Source organism: Oncorhynchus nerka, linkage group LG20 (genome assembly GCF_034236695.1).
Source record: "Oncorhynchus nerka isolate Pitt River linkage group LG20, Oner_Uvic_2.0, whole genome shotgun sequence".
NCBI lineage: Eukaryota > Metazoa > Chordata > Actinopteri > Salmoniformes > Salmonidae > Oncorhynchus > Oncorhynchus nerka.
This window is the reverse complement of record NC_088415.1, coordinates 16,961,336-16,981,523: the sequence shown is the minus strand read 5'-3', so window position 1 is coordinate 16,981,523 and position 20,188 is coordinate 16,961,336. Positions and strand designations below refer to the sequence as shown.

At 44.6% G+C, this 20,188-nt stretch overlaps 1 protein-coding gene across 1 annotated transcript; it reads left to right on the top strand.

The window, feature by feature from the left end:
* Nucleotides 1-1,896: 1,896 nt before the first annotated feature.
* Nucleotides 1,897-6,089, top strand: snai1b (snail family zinc finger 1b). The gene is given in 4 exon segments (XM_029621077.2): nt 1,897-2,281; nt 3,133-3,361; nt 3,363-3,655; nt 4,139-6,089. Coding segments are annotated over 4 exon segments (780 nt in total). The 5' UTR covers nt 1,897-2,205; the 3' UTR covers nt 4,321-6,089.
* The last annotated feature ends 14,099 nt before the right edge of the window (nt 6,090-20,188 follow it).

Here is a 20,188-nt window from a genome sequence, read left to right as displayed (position 1 = left end):
GACCTAAAGGATAAACTCCTAAAAGCAAGATAGTAGAAAGCAAGACACCTCCCCCACCACCACATAGGCTATGCACACACACAAAAACACAAACACACACACTATAGGCCTACAAAGCACCCAAAAGCTCCACCTGAAAAACAAAGGCAAAAAACCTAAAGTGACCTAAAGTACACTTGATTGACACAAAAGCGCAGCTTCTGTGTGGCACACTATGGATAATAGTACCTTCACATAAGTACCTACAATGGTCATATTTGAATGATGTATAGTTCTACTACTTTCTTGTGTCTACGCTATTAGCTTTTAGAGCGGCCTTGCCCCCCCCCCCCCCACCCCCCCCCATGACCCCCAGTCTGCACGGAGTCGGTGTGAACAAGCGCGCTAACGACGTGTGAACCATCAGGCATATGCTGTTGCGGTGACATTCCTGGGTTCCAGAACAATGCCGTCTATAGACAGGTGTACACCCCTCACCCCTTCACTCGGCGTAAGATGGCATATGCCATTTGGCCCCCCTTTCGTTATGTTAAACACGGCCACTTAGAACCGTTACATTCACGCCTAATGGACAGGGCGACTGGCACCTCAACACCACCAGTTATCTGGTTCTATCCGGCCTAGGTAGCTGTGGATGTCTAACCTACTAACTAACAAGGCCTAAACTACATTGAATTACAGGCCTAATTTTATTTATATGTTTAACTGTTGCCTTAAACCGTTTTTGTTTTACAAAGTTTGACTTAGGCAACACCCTGACACAAACCAATTAAATATATGGCACACAGAAGTGTCAAACAGTGTCTCTGTGTGTAACCTCTTCTGGGGGTTGACCCGGTCAGTGAATTTCATGGCACCTTGGGCACTTTAGCGAGGTTTTACGGCGTCATATTGTTCCTGTCGGCTCGGTTAATTTCCCTCCCGGTCCCACTGCGAACACATGCGAGAGAACAGCGCCTCTTTTCATGCAGTCGGGTGGTTTCCCGCGGAGCTCCTGCAGTGGAGAGCATGAATGAAGAGCACGCTTCTTTGTGTGGAAAGAGGAGAACCGTGCGCTTGTCTGCAGTGCGTTAATACAAATGTCTCCTTGCCTGTGTGCGCGTAAATGCTGCCATTGTAAGTGGATAATTCAGGGAGGTTGGAGTCCATTTTTAACCAAAGCACAGTTGACGTGGCATAGGCTATAACACACAGCCCCATACCCCCTCAATGGCTCCGTAAAAACACGCAGTTGTGCAGAATTGACTATATAAAAAGTTGGCCTACATCTGAATTTGTTGTTGAACTAATAGTGTTCAGTGTCACACATTATAGTTTCGGTGGCTGTGTTGCTTTGTTCCAACAGAGGACGCTCCAGTTTCACTTAGGAGCAATCATCTGAGTAACAGCGTTTATTCTAGGCCCATTTCTATTAGGCAGGGTACATGGAATGTCACCTGAGATGTGGGTTTATAAACGGTGTTTTGAAGATAACATTCTGATTCAATTAGGCCTGTCTATTATTTTTAAATAAATACAATATGTTGAGGGTAATTAGCGATTTTTTAAAAAAGGAAATAAATAGGAAACAGTGTATGCATTCTATAATACTGTTTTAAACGTAAATTCTGCTAAATATTTTTTTCGTTTGTTGTTTTTCGTTTGTTGTTTCGTTGAATTAGTCATCATCAGTGGCTGTGCGCACCCGTGCAGACAGGTGACAACAGGACATTTAAGTATTTGCACAATCTTCTTCGGAATGCGCTTCGTCTGCAATCATTTAGCAATTTTGGATTGTAATATGAATAGATTCTGGTCTGCAAGCCAAGTGCGTCCATCACCGATCGGGCACCTGCGGTCAGCAAGGATCCTAGTGGCGCGTATTTTGGGGCGGGTGTGTCTTGAGGCGGGGATATCCTTGCCCACCCCCTCTTCCCCCTCAGCTGCTATATCAGGGGACAGACTCCCAGCTCCAACTTATCTTTTATCTGGTGATCGATTGAATCATCATTTTATCAACAACCGCGCCTCTTTGGAAACAAGAAAGTATCTTTGGACTTTTGGAGTGGACAGCTTCTGTGTGCAACATTGAGTGGTGCATAGTGAAGTGTCTTGGAACGCTGTGATTTCTTCCCTGGGAGGTTTGGGAGACGGGCACCACCCTGCAAGGAAAGAGCAGAAGTAATTTTTCATCTGCAAAAACAGAAATATTCCAGGCGTGCAAAGATGCCTCGGTCATTCCTTGTCAAGAAGTATTTCACCAACAAGAGGCCGAATTACAGCGAGTTGGAAAGCCAGAATGGTAAATTGTTTAAATCAAAACGTCGTGAGCTAGTTGTGAGCTATTTTTGTTCAAATGACTATGAGAACACATGTATATTTTAATCGAGGTTAGCCTAGATTTTAAGTAGTGTATCCTAACAGCAAGTGCACCCGAAGTGCACCCCATAACGGTTCGATATCATGAATTCACCTTGGTGAGCGCTCAACTAAAAAAATAGACTGTTTTCCGTTGATACATCCTCATGAAGCCGTTTAACAGTCGGGATCACGTTCCCTCCAGTGTTTTTGCGATCCGGTGTCAATAAACTGCGGAAATAGCGCTGCTGCAACCTGGACTCAGGAGTAGATGTAACATAGTAAAAGTAAATCTGGGATACTTAAAATAGTATGTTACGTGGACGTCATCATCCATTTCGTATGTATGTTACGAATTTGCTAAATGTATGATAATGTAATGAATTCCAACATATTATATTTATTTGAGTTTTCCGGATTTCCATTTACAATATTAAGTCGGAGCCAGAGAGGCTAGTTTGTGAATACGGTTGTGTCAACCTTGGCACCTAGTGTGTAACAAGGTGCACAAGACGCTTAACAGGAAAGGGTTCACATTTTCTATTGGTGCATTTAAGTGTGTGTGTGAAAGAGTTGTGTCCCATCTCTTTGTGGCCTATGGTGCGGTGCCTATGGTGAATTGGGAAGTTTGCTAATCGAGTCATATGGTTGGAACAGGACTGCATGGAACACTTGAGTTTGACTGTAACAAGACACTGAGAAGGAAAACAAGTTACCTGTGTAATTAGATTTAACTGACTCTCACCCCCTCCAGCTCTCTCTAAACATTTAAAACATCTCTCCCCCCTCTCCCAGCAGTCATCCCAGAGTGCTATCCTCTTGCTGAGCTCCCGATGAGGGGCAACAGCTCCGTGCTGACCTACTTCCCCACCGCCCTGCTCTTCAACATGGACACACTCCCAGCACCTCTCTCCCCTGTGTCCCCTGTGTCCCTCACGGGTCCTCTGGACCTCAGCAGCTCCCCCTCCAGTAGCAGTGGGGAGGATGAGGAGGAGGCAGGGCGCACATCAGACCCCCCCAGCCCTGTACCCCCACCACATCTACCACTGCCTCCACTGCAGCAAGACCTATAGCAGCCCCTCAGGCCTCTCCAGGCACCAGCTCACCCACTGCCCCAGGGGCAGCGAGATCAGTTCCATACCCAGCGAGGCCTTGCCTCGACCAGCCTTCCACTGCAAAAACTGCCCAAAGGAGTACACCAGCCTGGGGGCTCTGAAGATGCACATCCGCTCACATACCCTGCCCTGTGTCTGCACCACCTGTGGAAAGGCCTTCTCCAGACCCTGGCTGCTCAGAGGACACATCCGCACGCACACTGGTGAGTCTTACCCTCTACATTTATATGGCACTAGGATTGTTATAGGGGTCTTTCCTACACTGTTGGAGAGTTGTAATTACATAGTAATAACACTTATTTATTTCACTATTTTTATTGTTTCACTCACTTCTCTTGGACCTGCACTGTTGGAGCTTAAGAATGTCACTGTACCCTGCAATTACATCTGCGACTCTGTGCATGTGACTAATAAACCCCTTTTTCTGTGGGGGTCTGGTAGGTTGACATTTCCAGTTCAAACTGGTTGAAGCTTAGGGATTAGCTAGGCATTGATATTCATTAATGTCCCCTGAGGTGTAAACACATGTTATTGCTCCTTGTGACACTATCTTATCTCTGTGTTTATGTGAGGAAAGAAGTCAATCAAAGGCTTGAGTCAGCAAAGGGGATTGCACATCGTTGATGTTTTGGTTACACAATCTTTATCAAGACAAGTCTCCTAACATCTGTCTCTCTCCCTTTCAGGTGAGCGCCCGTTCTCCTGCCAACACTGTAACCGTGCATTTGCGGATCGCTCCAACCTGCGGGCCCACATGCAGACCCACTCTGAGGTGAAGAAGTACCAGTGTGGTTCCTGCTCTCGCACCTTCAGCCGCATGTCCCTGCTACACAAACACACGGCCTCCGGCTGCTGCCCTGCCTCCTAGACACACACTGACCCAGCGGCTCAGAACGTCTGGCCGAAGATGCCACGGTTGATCTATTCCCCATAAGGGATGTTTACTGCGATACAGAATGTAAGTTGCTCTGGGTGAAAGTAGGAACCGACTGTAGTGGGTTGAAAGACCTAGGACCACTCAGACAATGTTTAGGAGGGGGATGGATCCCCAAACACTGTCATCCATCAATTTGGAGGGGTATTAGGCACCCCCATTGAGCAACCTCGTGGCCTGAAGGACAGGGATGGGAGGGTGTTGCCTATAAGTGAACTCTTTTGAATTCCGAAGTGCCTTCCATTTGTAAAAAAAACACTTGACAATTGAAAACAAGTAAATGTTTTTCATATTGTTGTTATGCATAGAGACTTGATGTTGACTGTGAGGTCAATCAAATTAATATGTGTGTGGAGGGAACAGCTGGACATGTAGTTAATTCCCAGCATACCCCTCGGTGCCGGCTGGTCCGGGACTGTGACCATAGTGCAGCTGCTGGCGTGTGTGTAGAAAGTGAATGTCGTCTCTCATAGTCCACATACACAGCATACATGTATTGGGACAGGTGTGTGTGTGGACAGCTGTCTGTATGGTGTTCTGTGGAGGCAGAGTACTGAGATATGTGTTAGCTCTGACCTCAACAGTTGACCCTCATCTCTTCTCCCTCCTCACCCTTCATCCCCTCACTCCTTCTCCCTTATCTCCTCACCTCCTTCCCATCACAACCTCTTCATCCCTCTGTTTTTACCTCCTTCCTCTCCCTCACACCTCCTAGTCCATCTCTTCCAGACCCTATCCACTTATCCCTGACTACCCCCCCCCCACCCCCCCAAGTTCTCAATATTTTTCCCTCACCCCTCTAATCCTCACCTGGCACCTTTTCCTCCATTACACCTCCCCACCACACTCCTCACCTATATAACATTTACTAGAACCAAGCCATTGGGATTTGTGTGCTTTGATCACAAGTCAGTTGACCATATCAGAATGACCAAAGGCAGTCTAAGTCCTATATCCAATAGGTAACTGAACCAAAGGCAGTCTAAGTCCTATATCCAATAGGTAACCGAACCAAATGCAGTCTAAGTCCTATATCCAATAGGTAACTGAACCAAAGGCAGTCTAAGTCCTATATCCAATAGGTAACTGAACCAAAGGCAGTCTAAGTCCTATATCCAATAGGTAACTGAACCAAAGGCAGTCTAAGTCCTATATCCAATAGGTAACCGAACCAAATGCAGTCTAAGTCCTATATCCAATAGGTAACTGAACCAAAGGCAGTCTAAGTCCTATATCCAATAGGTAACTGAACCAAAGGCAGTCTAAGTCCTATATCCAATAGGTAACCGAACCAAAGGCAGTCTAAGTCCTATATCCAATAGGTAACTGAACCAAAGGCAGTCTAAGTCCTATATCCAATAGGTAACTGAACCAAAGGCAGTCTAAGTCCTATATCCAATAGGTAACTGAACCAAAGGCAGTCTAAATCCTATATCCAATAGGTAACTGAACCAAAGCCATTTGAAACATCTGCGCTTTAACATTTTCAAATCAAACTTTTATAAATGCCTCAAATAATTTTGGGCCAGATTTTTTTATAAAGAGTTTGTATGTGCCATCCTTGCCAATTTGTCAGGAACATGATGCTCTACTACAAATGACTTTGTGATTTATCATGAGATGTGTTGATATGATTCCTAAACCAGCAGAGATGGTCCTTTCCACTGCTTGCCATATGTAAATAAAGCTTTGTCTTAAATCTGTTCTTGGTCTGTTATTGGCAGAGGAGGTTGGTGGCAACTTCATTGGGGAGGATGGGCCCATGCTAATGGCTGGTGCAGAACTAGTGGAATGGTATCAAATACCTGGTTTCCATTCCTTTTCACTCCGTTCAAATATTATTTTGCAACTAAAACTATACATCTATTGTACTGTTGTTACCATACCATTTAAAAAAAAAATGTCACATTGGCCCAGCGTCGTCCAGGTTACGGTTTGGCTGGGGTAGGCCGTCGTTGTAAAATAAGAATTTGTTCTTAACTGACTTGCCTAGTTAAATAAAGGTTACATTTTTTAAATATATATATATATAAAAATAAGAATACAATACAATAATACAAGGTGTAGACCTTACCGTGAAATGCTTACTTACAAGCCCTTAACCAACAATGCAGATATAAGAAAAATATTTAGTAAATAAAAAAACAAGTTACACAATAAAGGTACTTTGTACATGTAGGTAGGGGTAATACATGTTGATATAGTACTTCAGAGGTACTTTGTACATGTAGGTAGGGGTAATACATGTTGATATAGTACTTCAGAGGTACTTTGTACATGTAGGTAGGGGTAATAGATGTTGATATAGTACTTTAGAGGTACTTTGTACATGTAGGTAGGGGTAATACATGTTGATATAGTACTTCAGAGGTACTTTGTACATGTAGGTAGGGGTAATAGATGTTGATATAGTACTTTAGAGGTACTTTGTACATGTAGGTAGGGGTAATACATGTTGATATAGTACTTCAGAGGTACTTTGTACATGTAGGTAGGGGTAATACATGTTGATATAGTACTTTAGAGGTACTTTGTACATGTAGGTAGGGGTAATAAATGTTGATATAGTACTTTAGAGGTTCTTTGTACATGTAGGTAGGGGTAATAGATGTTGATATAGTGCTTTAGTTAGTCATTGTATATTGTGTACAGGTTAGTCGAGGTACTTTGTACATGTAGGTAGGGGTAATAAATGTTGATATAGTACTTTAGAGGTACTTTGTACATGTAGGTAGGGGTAATAAATGTTGATATAGTACTTTAGTTAGTCATTGTAAATTGTGTTATGCTCTATCTCTGTGTCAGTGTGCTGCTCTGTGTCTCTGTCTGTGTCTCTGTCTCTCTGTGCCTCTGTCTGTGTCTCAGTCTGTGTCTCTGTCTCTCTATGTCTTTGTATCTGTCTGCGTCGCTGTCTGTGTCTATGTATCTGGCTGTGTCTCTGTCTGTGTCTATGTCTGTGTCTCTGTATGTGTCCCTGTCTGTGTCTCTGTCTATGTGTCTGTCTCTGTGTCTCTGTCTCTCTGTGTCTCTGTCTATGTCCCTGTATGTTTCTCTGTCTGTGTCTCTGTCTATGTGTCTGTCTCTCTGTGTCTCTGTGCCTCTGTCTGTGTCTCTGTCTCTCTGTGTCTCTATGTCTCTGTCTTTGTATCTGTCTGTGTCGCTGTCTGTGTCTATGTATCTGGCTGTGTCTCTGTCTATGTCTGTGTCTCTGTATGTGTCCCTGTCTGTGTCTCTGTGTCTGTCTCTGTGTCTCTGTCTCTCTGTGTCTCTGTATATGTCCCTGTATGTTTCTCTGTCTATGTCTCTGTCTGTGTCTCTGTCTGTGTCTCTGTCTATGTGTCTGTCTCTGTCTCTCTGTGTCTCTGTATGTGTCCTTGTCTGTGTCTCTGTCTATGTCCCTGTATGTTTCTCTATGGTGTCTCTGTCTGTGTCTATGTGTCTGTCTCTGTCTGTATGCAAGTGTGTGTGAGAATGCAGACATGTTTGAGTCCCTGGTGTCGAGGGATGTATGGAACACCTGCACACACCTGCCAGGCTTTCAGCACAGATTACACAGGGCAGTGTGTGTTTGAGCACATACACATGTGTGTGGCTGCTGAGCCAACAACACATGGACAACACATGTTCTGGAGGGGTGCATGAACGGACTGACTGCAGGTGGAGAGAGAGAGAGAGAGAGAGAGAGCAGTTTGGATGAGGGAGAAAGAGTGAGAGGTTAAGAATGAAACACCGAGAATCTCACTGCTGATAAACTGCCTATAGGTACTTGTAACAGTGGGAAGCCGTTCCTTCTCTTGCTATAAGAAAAGTGGTACCTGCTGCGCGCTGACCCGGTAGCGACGAACCTGCCGTTTCTACTTGATGCCAATCAGAGAGCACAAAACCCCACATGGGGAAGCCAACTGGAGTGACAACAAAAAGGAAAAAAGAGGGCATTTCCTCCGTAAATACATGGTTAAATGTCATGAGCCAGTCACACTTCATATGCAATGTAAGCTATAGGATGTTAGCTAGTTAAGTAGTACACAGAAGCAATGCACACAACACTACATTTTCCCTCCAAGCTATTTTAATACTGTAGCTACTATTGACATTATAATTAAATCACAATGGATTCGTTTCCATAAAACAGCTGCCTGTTAGCTGCCAAGTTACTGCAGTGTCCTTAGCTAGCTAGCTAAGTTGTTCTAGCTAGTGAATATGCTAACCTTAGCTAGCAAGCTAAACATTTGGCTATGGGCTGGCACTGGCAGTAGGGATTATGGTGAATTCAATTGTTTCTTCGACATCTTGCTAGGTAGTTCTCGAGCTGTGACCATCTTGGTAGTTCTACAAAATAGCAACGTTAGTGCAGCTAGCTAGCTAACATTTGAATCTATATCAAAAACTAAGCCAAACACACACACACATGCATTGCCAAACAAGGCTATTGCCACCTTCTGGTTTGGAGTATTTTAACAAGGTTGAGTGGCTGACGACTTCAATGTCTTTGCTCTCTGAACACAAAAGAGACCCCCCGACAATCTGTTCAAATGTGCTAAGTACTGTCGTCAGGCAAATGTTTGACAATCCTACAGGTGTGTCTGAGTTATTGGGGTGGGAGATTAAAGAGTGAGAGACCAGCAAAGAGAGACAATGATCTTTTGAAAACCTGTGCCTGGCTCCAGCTGAGAGATACTTGGCCCCTAGGCAGGAGGTAGCTTGAAATCAGCAGAGTTTTAGAAGCCCTCCTGACCCACATACTGCACTGTACTGCTGTAGGCCTGGATACAGCTGGACACAGCTAGGCTAAACCCCAGCAGAGCATTAACCCCCAGCTCAACTCAAGCTGCAGGCTGTAGGATAAGCCAGGCAGTCTCTGGTCCTGGCCGCAAGAGCCACATTGTGTCTGCATTCTGCTCTACCATCACAGTGTGTCTGCATTCTGCTCTACCATCACAGTGTGTCTGCATTCTGCTCTACCATCACAGTGTGTCTGCATTCTGCTCTACCATCACAGTGTGTCTGCATTCTGCTCTACCATCACATTGTGTCTGCATTCTGCTCTACCATCACAGTGTGTCTGCATTCTGCTCTACCATCACAGTGTGTCTGCATTCTGCTCTACCATCACAGTGTGTCTGCATTCTGCTCTACCATCACTGCCCCTAGACATTGTAAGCTAGACCCTGTTTGAAGCCAAGTTATAGGGACTAACCCCAGCTATAGGGTATAACCCCGGATATAGGGTCTAACCCCAGTTATAGGGTCTAACCCCAGCTATAGGGTCTAACCCCAGTTATAAGGTCTAACCCCAGTTATAAGGTCTAACCCAAGTTATAGGGTGTAACCCCAGCTATAGAGTATAACCCCATCTATAGGGTCTAACCCCAGTTATAGGGTCTAACCCCAGCTATAGGGTCTAACCCCAGTTATAAGGTCTAACCCCAGTTATAAGGTCTAACCCAAGTTATAGGGTGTAACCCCAGTTATAGCATCTAACCCCAGCTATAGAGTCTAACCCCAGCTATAGGGTCTAACCCCAGCTATAGGGTCTAACCCCAGTTATAGGGTCTAACCCCAGCTATAGGGTCTAACCCCAGTTATAGGGTCTAACCCCAGCTATAGGGTCTAACCACAGCTATAGGGTCTAACCACAGCTATAGGGTCTAACCACAGCTATAGGGTCTAACCCCAGCTATAGCATCTAACAACTCAGCGGTCAACACCATAGTACCCTCAAAGCTCATCACTAAGCTAAGGTTCCTGGGACTAAACACCTCCCCCTGAAACTGGATCCTGGACTTCCTGACGGGTCGCCCCCAGGTGGTGAGGGTAGGTAGCAACACATCTGCCATGCTGATCCTCAACACTGGAGCTCCCCAGGGGTGTGTGCTCAGTCCCCTCCTGTACTCCCTGTTCACCCACGACTGCATGGCCAGGCACGACTCCAACACCATCATTAAGTTTGCAGACGACACGACAGTGGTAGGCCTGATCACCAACAAGGATGAGACAGCCTATAGGGAGGAGGTCAGAGACCTGGGCGGGTGGTGCCAGAATAATAACTATCCCTCAACGTAACCAAGACTAAGGAGATGATTGTGGACTACAGGAAAAGGAGGACAGAGCACGCCCCCATTCTCATCAACGGGGTTGCAGGTTGAGAGCTTCAAGTTCCTTGGTGTCCACATCAACAACAAACTAAAATGGTCCAAACACACCAAGACAGTTGTGAAGAGGGCACAACAAAGCCTCAGGAAACTAAAAAGATTTGGCATGGGTCCTGAGATCCTCAAAAAGGTTCTACAGCTACAACATCGAGAGCATGGTTGCATCACTGCCTGGTACGGCAATTGCTCGGCCTCTGACCGCAAGGCACTACAGAGGGTTGTGCGTACGGCCCAGTACATCACTGGGGCTAAGCTGCCTGCCATCCAGGACCTCTACACCAGGCGGTGTCAGAGGAAGGCCCTAAAAGTTGTCAAAGACCCCACCCACCCCAGTCATAGACTGTTCTCTCTACTACCGCATGGCAAGCGGTACCGGAGTGCCAAGTCTAGGACAAAAAGGCTTCTCAACAGTTTTTAACCCCAAGCCATAAAACTCCTGAACAGGTAATCAAATGGCTACCCGGACTATTTGCATTATGTGCCTCCCAACCCCTCTTTTTACGTTGCTGCTACTCTCTGTTTATCATATATGCATAGTCACTTTAACTATACATTCATGTACATAGTACCTCAATTGGGCCGACCAACCAGTGCTCCCGCACACTGGCTAACCGGGCTATCTGCATTGTGTCCCGCCACCCACCACCCGCTAACCCCTCTTTTACCCTACTGCTACTCTCTGTTCATCATATATGCATAGTCACTTTAACCATATCTACATGTACATACTACCTCAATCAGCCTGACTAACCGGTGTCTGTATGTAGCCTCGCTACTGTTATAGCCTGTCTTTTTACTGTTGTTTTATTTCTTTACTTACCTATTGTTCACCTAACACCTTTTTTGCACTATTGGTTAGAGCTTGTAAGTAAGCATTTCACTGTAAGGTCTACACCTGTTGTATTCGGCGCACGTGACAAATAAACTTTGATTTGATTTGATTTGATAACCCCAGCTACAGGGTCTAACCCCAGCTATCCCATGGTCTTGGTACACTCCCACATATGGCCCATTTGACCCCCTTCCCTGCCTCCAGCCTTTCATACTACATCCTGGCTAAACCCCTGACTGACTATCCCTCAGCCTATGCCTGTTAACCCCTAACTAACCCCCCACACATGGGTAGGGTATGTGTGCAGTATGCCCTGCCATCCTCACCCATGCAGTCTTTCTGAGGTAACGGTGTGTTTCTACCCATAGCTGGGACTGGCGATGGGGTGTGTATGTGTGTGTGTTTTGGGGGGCGAGAAGGGCCACAACAGGGCCAGAAGGAGCTCAGGTTCCCTCATTTGTGTGTAATGTAAATAGAGCCACCCCACCTTGGAAAAGGATCCCAAAGTCTGGTGTAGTGGATAGATGGTGTGCGTGTGTGCGTATGATTTTTTTTTCAGTGTTTTATAGGGTTATGGGCATGTGTGAGTGTGAGTTTGGGGGAGTTTGGTGTAGTGGGTCTACACAGATGGTGAGTCAGAGAGAGAGAGAGCCAGGGCAGGGGGGACTGAACTCTGCTTGATCTCCCGACGGTGTCAGGTTAGCTGGGCAGAGAGAGGAGCGTGGGTGGGTAGGTTGTATGGATGGAACTTCTGTGTATGTGCACATGTGGGTGTGCATGTTTTGTTGAGTGGTAGAGGATGACGTAATGGAGTTCACTTCATTTCTTTTCAGTCGTATTGAAAATCACACTTGTCATGTCAACCAATTTGGCAGTAGGCCTAACACGACTCCAACTAAACATTTTACTCAACAGTCAGAGGTAATAGAACCCCCGCTGGGCTGAGTGTCTGGTGGCAACAGCATCTGTCTGTCACACGCACACACACTGGCACCCAGCGAGCATACACATGCGTACTGACTCAAGTTTTATATTAATTTTTGTAAAAAAACAGTGTTATTTTCTCCATCGATGAAACCTAAGCTGTGCCAGCCAGCCAGAGGGGCATATTTGGGCTATTGTCTGTGTCTGTGTAGGAGGCACCCTGTTACCCTGTAGCTCTGAGGCAGTGAGATCACTGGAGATGCTGGTGTCTTTCTAAGTGTGTGTGTGTGTGTGTGTGTGTGTGTGTGTGTGAGATCATGTTTGTGATGTCGGTGTGTGTTTTTATGTCCGAGTCACACATGCAGCGCCTGACTAATGTGACATTCCTGAACCATTACTGACAGACACACAATACAGCCTTCTTTTCTGAAACACACTGTGTGTGTGTGTGTGTGTGTGTCAGTATGAGAGAGATACAGAAGGATGGATAGAGGGAGAGAAACAGAACCAGGAAATAGAGAGAAACATCTCATTGAGATAGCTGTGTTGTTCAGTTCAGGTTAGATAAGGCAGGTAAACAGAGAGAAACATCTCGTTGAGATAGCTGTGTTGTTCAGTTCAGGTTAGATAATGCAGATAAACAGAGAGAAACATCTCGTTGAGATAGCTGTTTTGTTCAGTTCAGGTTAGATAATGCAGCATGTTCTGCTGACCTACTTTACACAGAGAGGGAGATGGCTTCTCTGTTTCTGTCCCCCTCTTTTAACTCTCCTCTACTGCAGTAATCTCTCTCTCTCTCTCTCTCTCTCTCTCTCTGTTTGGGACACAGGAAGTGAGCTGTCAGGCTTGTATAAACAGCACCAATCCGGCAGCGCTGATAAAAAACATCTGGGCGGGGTCGCACATCAGTGTGTGTGTGTTTGTGTTCATGTCTGTGTGTGTATACCTGTGTGTATGTGTATAAGTGTGTGTGTGTGTGTGTGTGTGTGCGTGCGTGTATGTGTGTGTGTTTGTGTTCATGTCTGTGTGTGCATACCTGTGTGTATGTATATGTGTGTATGTGTGTGTTCTCCTGTGTGCGTGCGTGCGTGCATGCATGCGTGCGTGTGTGTGTGTACGCCTGTTTGTATGTGTGTGTGATGTACCTATGTGTGAAGGAGGTGGGGGGTATACCACTGCACATCAATAAGTCACAGCGGAGTTCAGCCTATGTCTAAAAAGACTAGTGTTTTTGAGCTAGCCAGGACTGACTCAATGGGGTTTGATGGCTGAGTCACTGGGATCAGGTTCCAGCCAGGAGGGCTTTGTCACCGGGTTAGAATTACTACTAACATAGTTACAAGCCCAATACTCACCATACCTGCACACAATGGAGCTTTACTGGACTTTAGTGCAGACCCAACAGCTTTAGAAACATTTCTCATTATGGAGTGAGGGAGAAAGGGAAAAGGGAGAGGTGGAATGAAAAAGAGAGGGGGAGAGACAGAGAGAGAGAAGGGGGAACATAGAGAGAGAAAGAGAGGAACGATGAAACACACAGATGATGAAATGGTCAAGGTTTGTCAGAGCGTGCGAGCGGGGGGAAGCAGGAGGTCGAAAGATGTGTTGTATTGGTTGAGGAATAGAACATGTTGTAATGCAGTTCTGATCACTGTCATGGGCTGCTGTAGCTGTGTCTGTGCCAAGTAGAGAGAAAGGACACACTACTGTCTTTCGCTCTTTCACTCTGTCCCTCCTTTGGTTCTCCTTCAGTCCCTAATCTGTCTGTGACCCCCCCCCACCACACACACACACACACACACACACACAACTACACATCTCAGGACAAATACAAGCTGCTCTACCCAAGGACAGGACATGACCCCATTGAGGGGGTACACACCATTTCCTGCCCACCTCTCCAATGAGACATGAGGTTGGGGTTGTGTCACTCTTCCCAAGTACAGACCCTCTCTGTCCTCTGTTCTCTGTTGAAGGAGTGAATGGACAAGTATAAATACAAGGATAGACAGGGAGAAATGATTAATAGATTAATACATTGATAAATGGACTATCAGCGACCCATTGCCCTAATCTAACAAACAGCCACCTCAAAAGAAACCTCAAGCCATAGAAAGGGAATGAATAGAGTGGTCACGCTTCTGAAAACAGACAGTGCTCACCCCCAGTGAAGGACCAAGGAGAGCAGGGGAGAGCTACAGTAGAGGGGAACCAACACTGTGTAGGACCAAGGAGAGCAGGGGAGAGCTAGAGGGGAACCAACACTGTGTAGGACCAAGGAGAGCAGGGGAGAGCTAGAGGGGAACCAACACTGTGCTCTGACGGAGGTGTCAAACTACCAAACAAACACATAGGCCAAGGCTACAGCATGTCATGACATGAGTGGGAGAGAAAGCGAGAGAGAGAGACGGTGAAGGACAATATAAGAAAATAATTGTGAGATATTTGGAAGAAAACAACAGAAGTCAGGTGGATAAAAGCAGTACTATCATAGATGAAATGTATAGAAAGAGAGGCTGATTGGCGTATAGAGTGAGATTTTCTCTTCCCTTCTCTCTCCCTCTCTGCCACAGGTATTGAGGTATGTGTCTCAGGGGCACCAGCGGTTGTGCTGAGAGGTGCAAGGTGCACGTTTGTTCTCCTGTCAGGACCTGCTTGGGGCTGGGGCAGGGAGGGGCCAGGACAATTCTATTGTTCCGACATTCCTCTCCATGAGGGATTGGGCCGGGTGGAGGTAGCTGAGGTGGGTAGGTGTGAGGCTGGGGCGTGAGGGGTTGGGGGATAAGAGGGTGACACGTGTGTGTGTGTGTGTGTGTGCATCCAACTGGGCACACCACGTACGTCATTTCAATGTAGATTTGGGGATATTATTTGGTTGAGATGTTGATCAATGAGATTTCAACCTTTATTCACCCACTCATAACAACATCCAGAAGTTTGTTGAATTCCCAATGTGTTATCACTATGTTTTCAACAATATAAAATAACATCCAAATTCCAATGGAAAAACAATGTCAGATAAAATAAAAATAAAAATATGACCCTACAAATAGTATTGTTGGGAGATATGGAGAGAACTGATCAGTCAATTACTAATATACTAATACGCTTAGTAAAAGTATTTATCTTCAACTCGCAATCTGTGGATTCTATTTGATTAGATAGATTCGAATGGTATGTTAAATATCACAGCATAGTTGAAAGATATATGGCTGGTAGAAAGGGAAAGGAAACTGAGGGTTGGGATGTGGAACTGGAGCCAAGTAGGAATGAAGTTGCTGGTTATGGGGTAGAATGACGGTCAAATATAAAAATAATAATAATAAAGTTGAACTGACACTAAAAAGGAACGTTGTTACATCCAATGCCTGTTTTCCTGAGGCTGATGCCTCGCAGGGGCTTGTACATGCATACACACACTCACATTTAAACACAATTGGCCCAGAGTCGTCCGGGTTTGGCCAGGGGAGGCCATCATTATAAAAAATAACTAGTTCTTTAACTGACATGCCTAGTTAAATAACAGTTAAATAAAACAATGATTAACTATCTTGGATAGTTGGCCTGGTGGTTGGGAGCTTGTGGCTGGTTTGCGTCCCAGATTCAACTGGGTGAGGGATCGGTTCTTGTGCCCTTGGGTGGGACGCTTGACCCTGGTTGCTCCTGTGGGTTGCTCTAGATGGGAGTGTCTGCTGGATGACTGAATGTAATGTTGAGCAGCTTCACTGCAGGTAGACTGTTTTAAAATTCCCCAAAATGTCATCAAAAACAAATGTGTTTATCACTGCGCTTTTAACCATTTAAAAGCACAACAAAGTTCAAATAGGAAAACAATGTCAGATATTTTGTATTTATACACAATGTGTCATCACTGTGCTTCATCTAATAGCACAACCAAATGACCGGGATTACAGTTGAGACTACATTAAAGTACATGGTGCAAGTGATCAATGCTGATCAAATTCTCCACGGGTTATTACAGCCATTGTGAAGATCTCCACAGACCTGCGACCTTGGCTTGCTATCTTGAACATGCACACTTTTTAGGATTACATAAGACATTTATAGTCACAGTAGGCTTACCACAAAATGTGGCCATGAATGTGTCACTGATACTTTTGCCTTAACTTTAGGCTATTTAGTTTATTACAAAATGATGATTGAATTATGTTTGGATAGTTTCATCTGAGCCACTGGCTTAATTCCATTCTTTAACTGTTATTTGTGGTTTAGTTGGAGACGTGAATCCAACATATCATTTGATAATTTGTCGGCAAGTCAATAGGGTATATACTGTATTGTGTTTGGTTGTCAACGCAACCAAATATCAACATTTGAAGGAGATTTGATTTAGTCCTATTCTTTAACTTCGATTCTTGGTTGAGATGGAGACGTGAATCCAACATATCTATTATTAATTTGTAGACTAACTGGAATTAAGCCAGACTAAGTCAGTGGCTCAGATAGAACTATCCAAGCAGAATATAAATCTCCTTCAAATGTTGATATTTGGTTGCGTTGACAACCAAACACAATTCAACATCCAGTTGGTCTACAAATGATTCATTGATATGTTGGATTCACGTCTCCATCTCAACCAAGAAGTCAAAGAATAGGACTAAATCAAATCAAATGTAACTTTAAATGCAGTTTGATTTGATTTAGTCATGTTCTTTAACTTTGATTCTTGGTTGAGATGTAGACGTGAATCCAACATACAATACATGAACAAAACTATGTGAACACCTGCTTGTCGAAAATCTCATTCCATAATCATGGGCATTAATATGGAGTTGGTCCCCCAATTGCATCTATAACATTCTCCACTCTTCTGGGAAGGCTTTTCACTAGATGATGGAACATTGTTGCCATTCAACCACAAGAGCATTAGTGAGGTTAGGCACTGACGTTGGGAAATTAGGCCTGGCTCACAGGCAGTGTTCCAATTAATCTTAAACGTGTTCGATGGGGTTGAGGTCAGGGATCTGTGCAGGCCAGTCAAGTTATTCCACACTGATCTCGCAAAACATTTCTGTATGGACCTCGCTTTGTGCACAGGGGCATTGTCATGCTGAAACAGCAAAGGGCCTTCCCCAAACTGTTACCACAAAGTTGGAAGCACAGAATCATCTAGAATGTCAATGTTTGGTGTAGCGTTAAGATTACCCTTCACTAGAACTAAGGGGCCGAGCCCGAACCATGAAAAACAGCCCCAGACCATTATTCCTCGTCCACCAACTCTACCATTCGGGCAGGTAGAGTTCTCCTGGCAGTTCTCCAAACCCAGATTCGTCCATCGGACTGCTAGATGGGAAAGCGTGATTCATCTCTCCATGTTTCCACTGCTCCAGAGTTCAATGGCGGCGAGCTGTACACCACTCCAGCCGAAGCTTGGCATTGTGCATGGGGATCTTAGGCTTGTGTGTGGCTGCTCGGCCATGGAAACCCATTTCATGAAGTTCCCAACAAACAGATCTGGTGCTGAAGTTGCTTCCAGAGGCAGTTTGGAACTCGGTAGTGAGATGATTTTTATGCGTTAGCGCTCGGCGGTCCTGTTCTGTGAGCTTGTGTGGCCTACCACTTTGGGGCTGAGCTGTTGTTGCTCCTAGACATTTCCAATTCACAATAACAGCACTTACAGTTGAACAGGGCAACTCTAGCAGGGCAGACATTTGAGTAACTGACTTGTTGGAAAGGTGGCACCCTATGACGTGCCACGTTGAAAGTCACTGAGCTCTTCGGTAAGGCCATTCTACTGCTGATGTTTGTCTATGGAGATTGCATGGCTGTGTGCTCGATTTATACACCTGTCAGCAACAGGTGTGGCTGAAATAGCCAAATCCACTCATTTGAAGGGGTGTCCACATACTTTTGTATATATAGTGTATCAATGATTAACTTGAAGATTACATTTGAAATCAACCACAGCTTGAAACCCAAATACATTACCAGTCAAAAGTTTTTGGACACCTACTCATTCAAGGGTTTTTCTTTATTTGCACAATTTTCTACATTGTAGAATAATAGTGAAGACATCAAAACTATGAAATAACACATATGGAATCATGTAGTAACCAAAAAAGGGTTTTATATTTGAGATTCTTCAAATAGCCACCCTTTGCCTTGATGACAGATTTGCACACTCTTGGCATTCTCTCAACCAGCTTCATGAAGTAGTCATCTGGAATGCATTTCAATTAACAGGTGTGCCTTAAAAGTTCATTTGTGGTATTTCTTTCCTTCTTAAGCGTTTTAGCCAATCAGATGTATTGTGACAAGGTAGGGCTGGTATACAGAAGATAGCCCTATTTGTTAAAGACCAAGTCCATATTATGGCAAGAACCGCTCAAATAAGCAAAAAGAAACAACAGTCCATCATTACTTTAAGACACTAAGGTCAGTCAATCCGGAAAATTTCAAGAACTTTTAAAGTTTCTTCAAGTGCAGTCGCAAAAACCATCAAGTGCTATGATGAAACTGGCTCTCATGAGGACAGAAACTGGCTCTCAAGACCCAGAGTTAAACTGCTGCAGAGGAGAAGTTCATTAGAGCTACCAGCCTTAGAAATTGCAGCCCAAATAAAGTTCAAGTAACAGACACATCTCAACATCAATTGTTCAGAGGAGACTGTGTGAATCAGGACTTCATGGTCAAATTGCTGCAAAGAAACCACTACTAAAGGACACCAATAATAAGAAGAGACTTGCTTGAACCAAGAAACACGAGCAACGGACATTAGACCGGTGGAAATGTTGAGATTTTTGGTTCCAATCCTGTGTCTTTGTGAGATGCAGTGTGGGTGTACGGAGGATCTCCGCATATTTACCACCATAAAGCATGGAAGAGGAGTTGTGATGGTGTGGGGGTGCTTTGCTGGTGACACTGTCTGTGATTTATTTAGAATTCAAGGCACACTTAACCAGCATGGCTACCACAGCATTTTGCAGCGATACACCATCCCATCTGGTTTGGGATTAGTGGGACTATCATTTGTTTTTCAACAGGACATTGACCCAACACACCTCCAGGGTGTGTAAGGGCTATTTTACCAAGAAGGAGAGTGATTGAGTTCTGCATCAGATGACCTGGCCTCCACAATCCCCCGACCAACCAAATTGAGATGGTTTGGGATGAGTCGGACCGCAGAGTGAAGGAAAAGCAGCCAACAAGTTATCAGCATATGTGGGAACTCTTTCAAGACTGTTGGAAAAGCATTCCAGGTGAAGCTGGTTGAGAGAATGCCAAGAGTGTGCAACGCTGTCATCAAGGCAAAGGGTAGCTATTTGAAGAATCTTCGATTTGTTAACACTTTTTTGGTTACTATATGATTCCATATGTGTTATTTCATAGTTTTGATGTCTTCACTATTATTCTACAATGTAGAAAATAGTACAAATAAAGAAAAACCCTTTTGACCAGTAGGAGGTGCTGCCCAACCTATAGTTTTTTTCCCTGATAGTGGATATAAAGTAGTAGATCTGATGTTTCAAAGGCACAAATGTAACATATTTTTATACAAGGTATTTATATTTTGAAAATTGGTTACAATGATGACATAATCCTTTGGTTCAAATTTCACTCTCAAAACAACAGTAAACTTTGGTAACTTTTTCAAAATGTAATGTATTTTCCATGTAGATTCCATGTCACAATACGTCTACAAATTACGTTAAAACAACGTTGATTCAACCAGTTTGTGCCCAGTGGGATCAGTGAGTGAATGAGAGCTTGAATGACTGTCTGTGAGTGAGCACAGATTGCATCCCCCACCTCCCTCCTCCTTCCCACTCCCCCACCCTCCTCCTCTCCTGTCCCGTCTCATCCTGTCCCTCGGGCAGCCGAAGGGCACACAAATGCACCTGCCTGAAATCCAAACCTCCAGGCCAGACGCTTA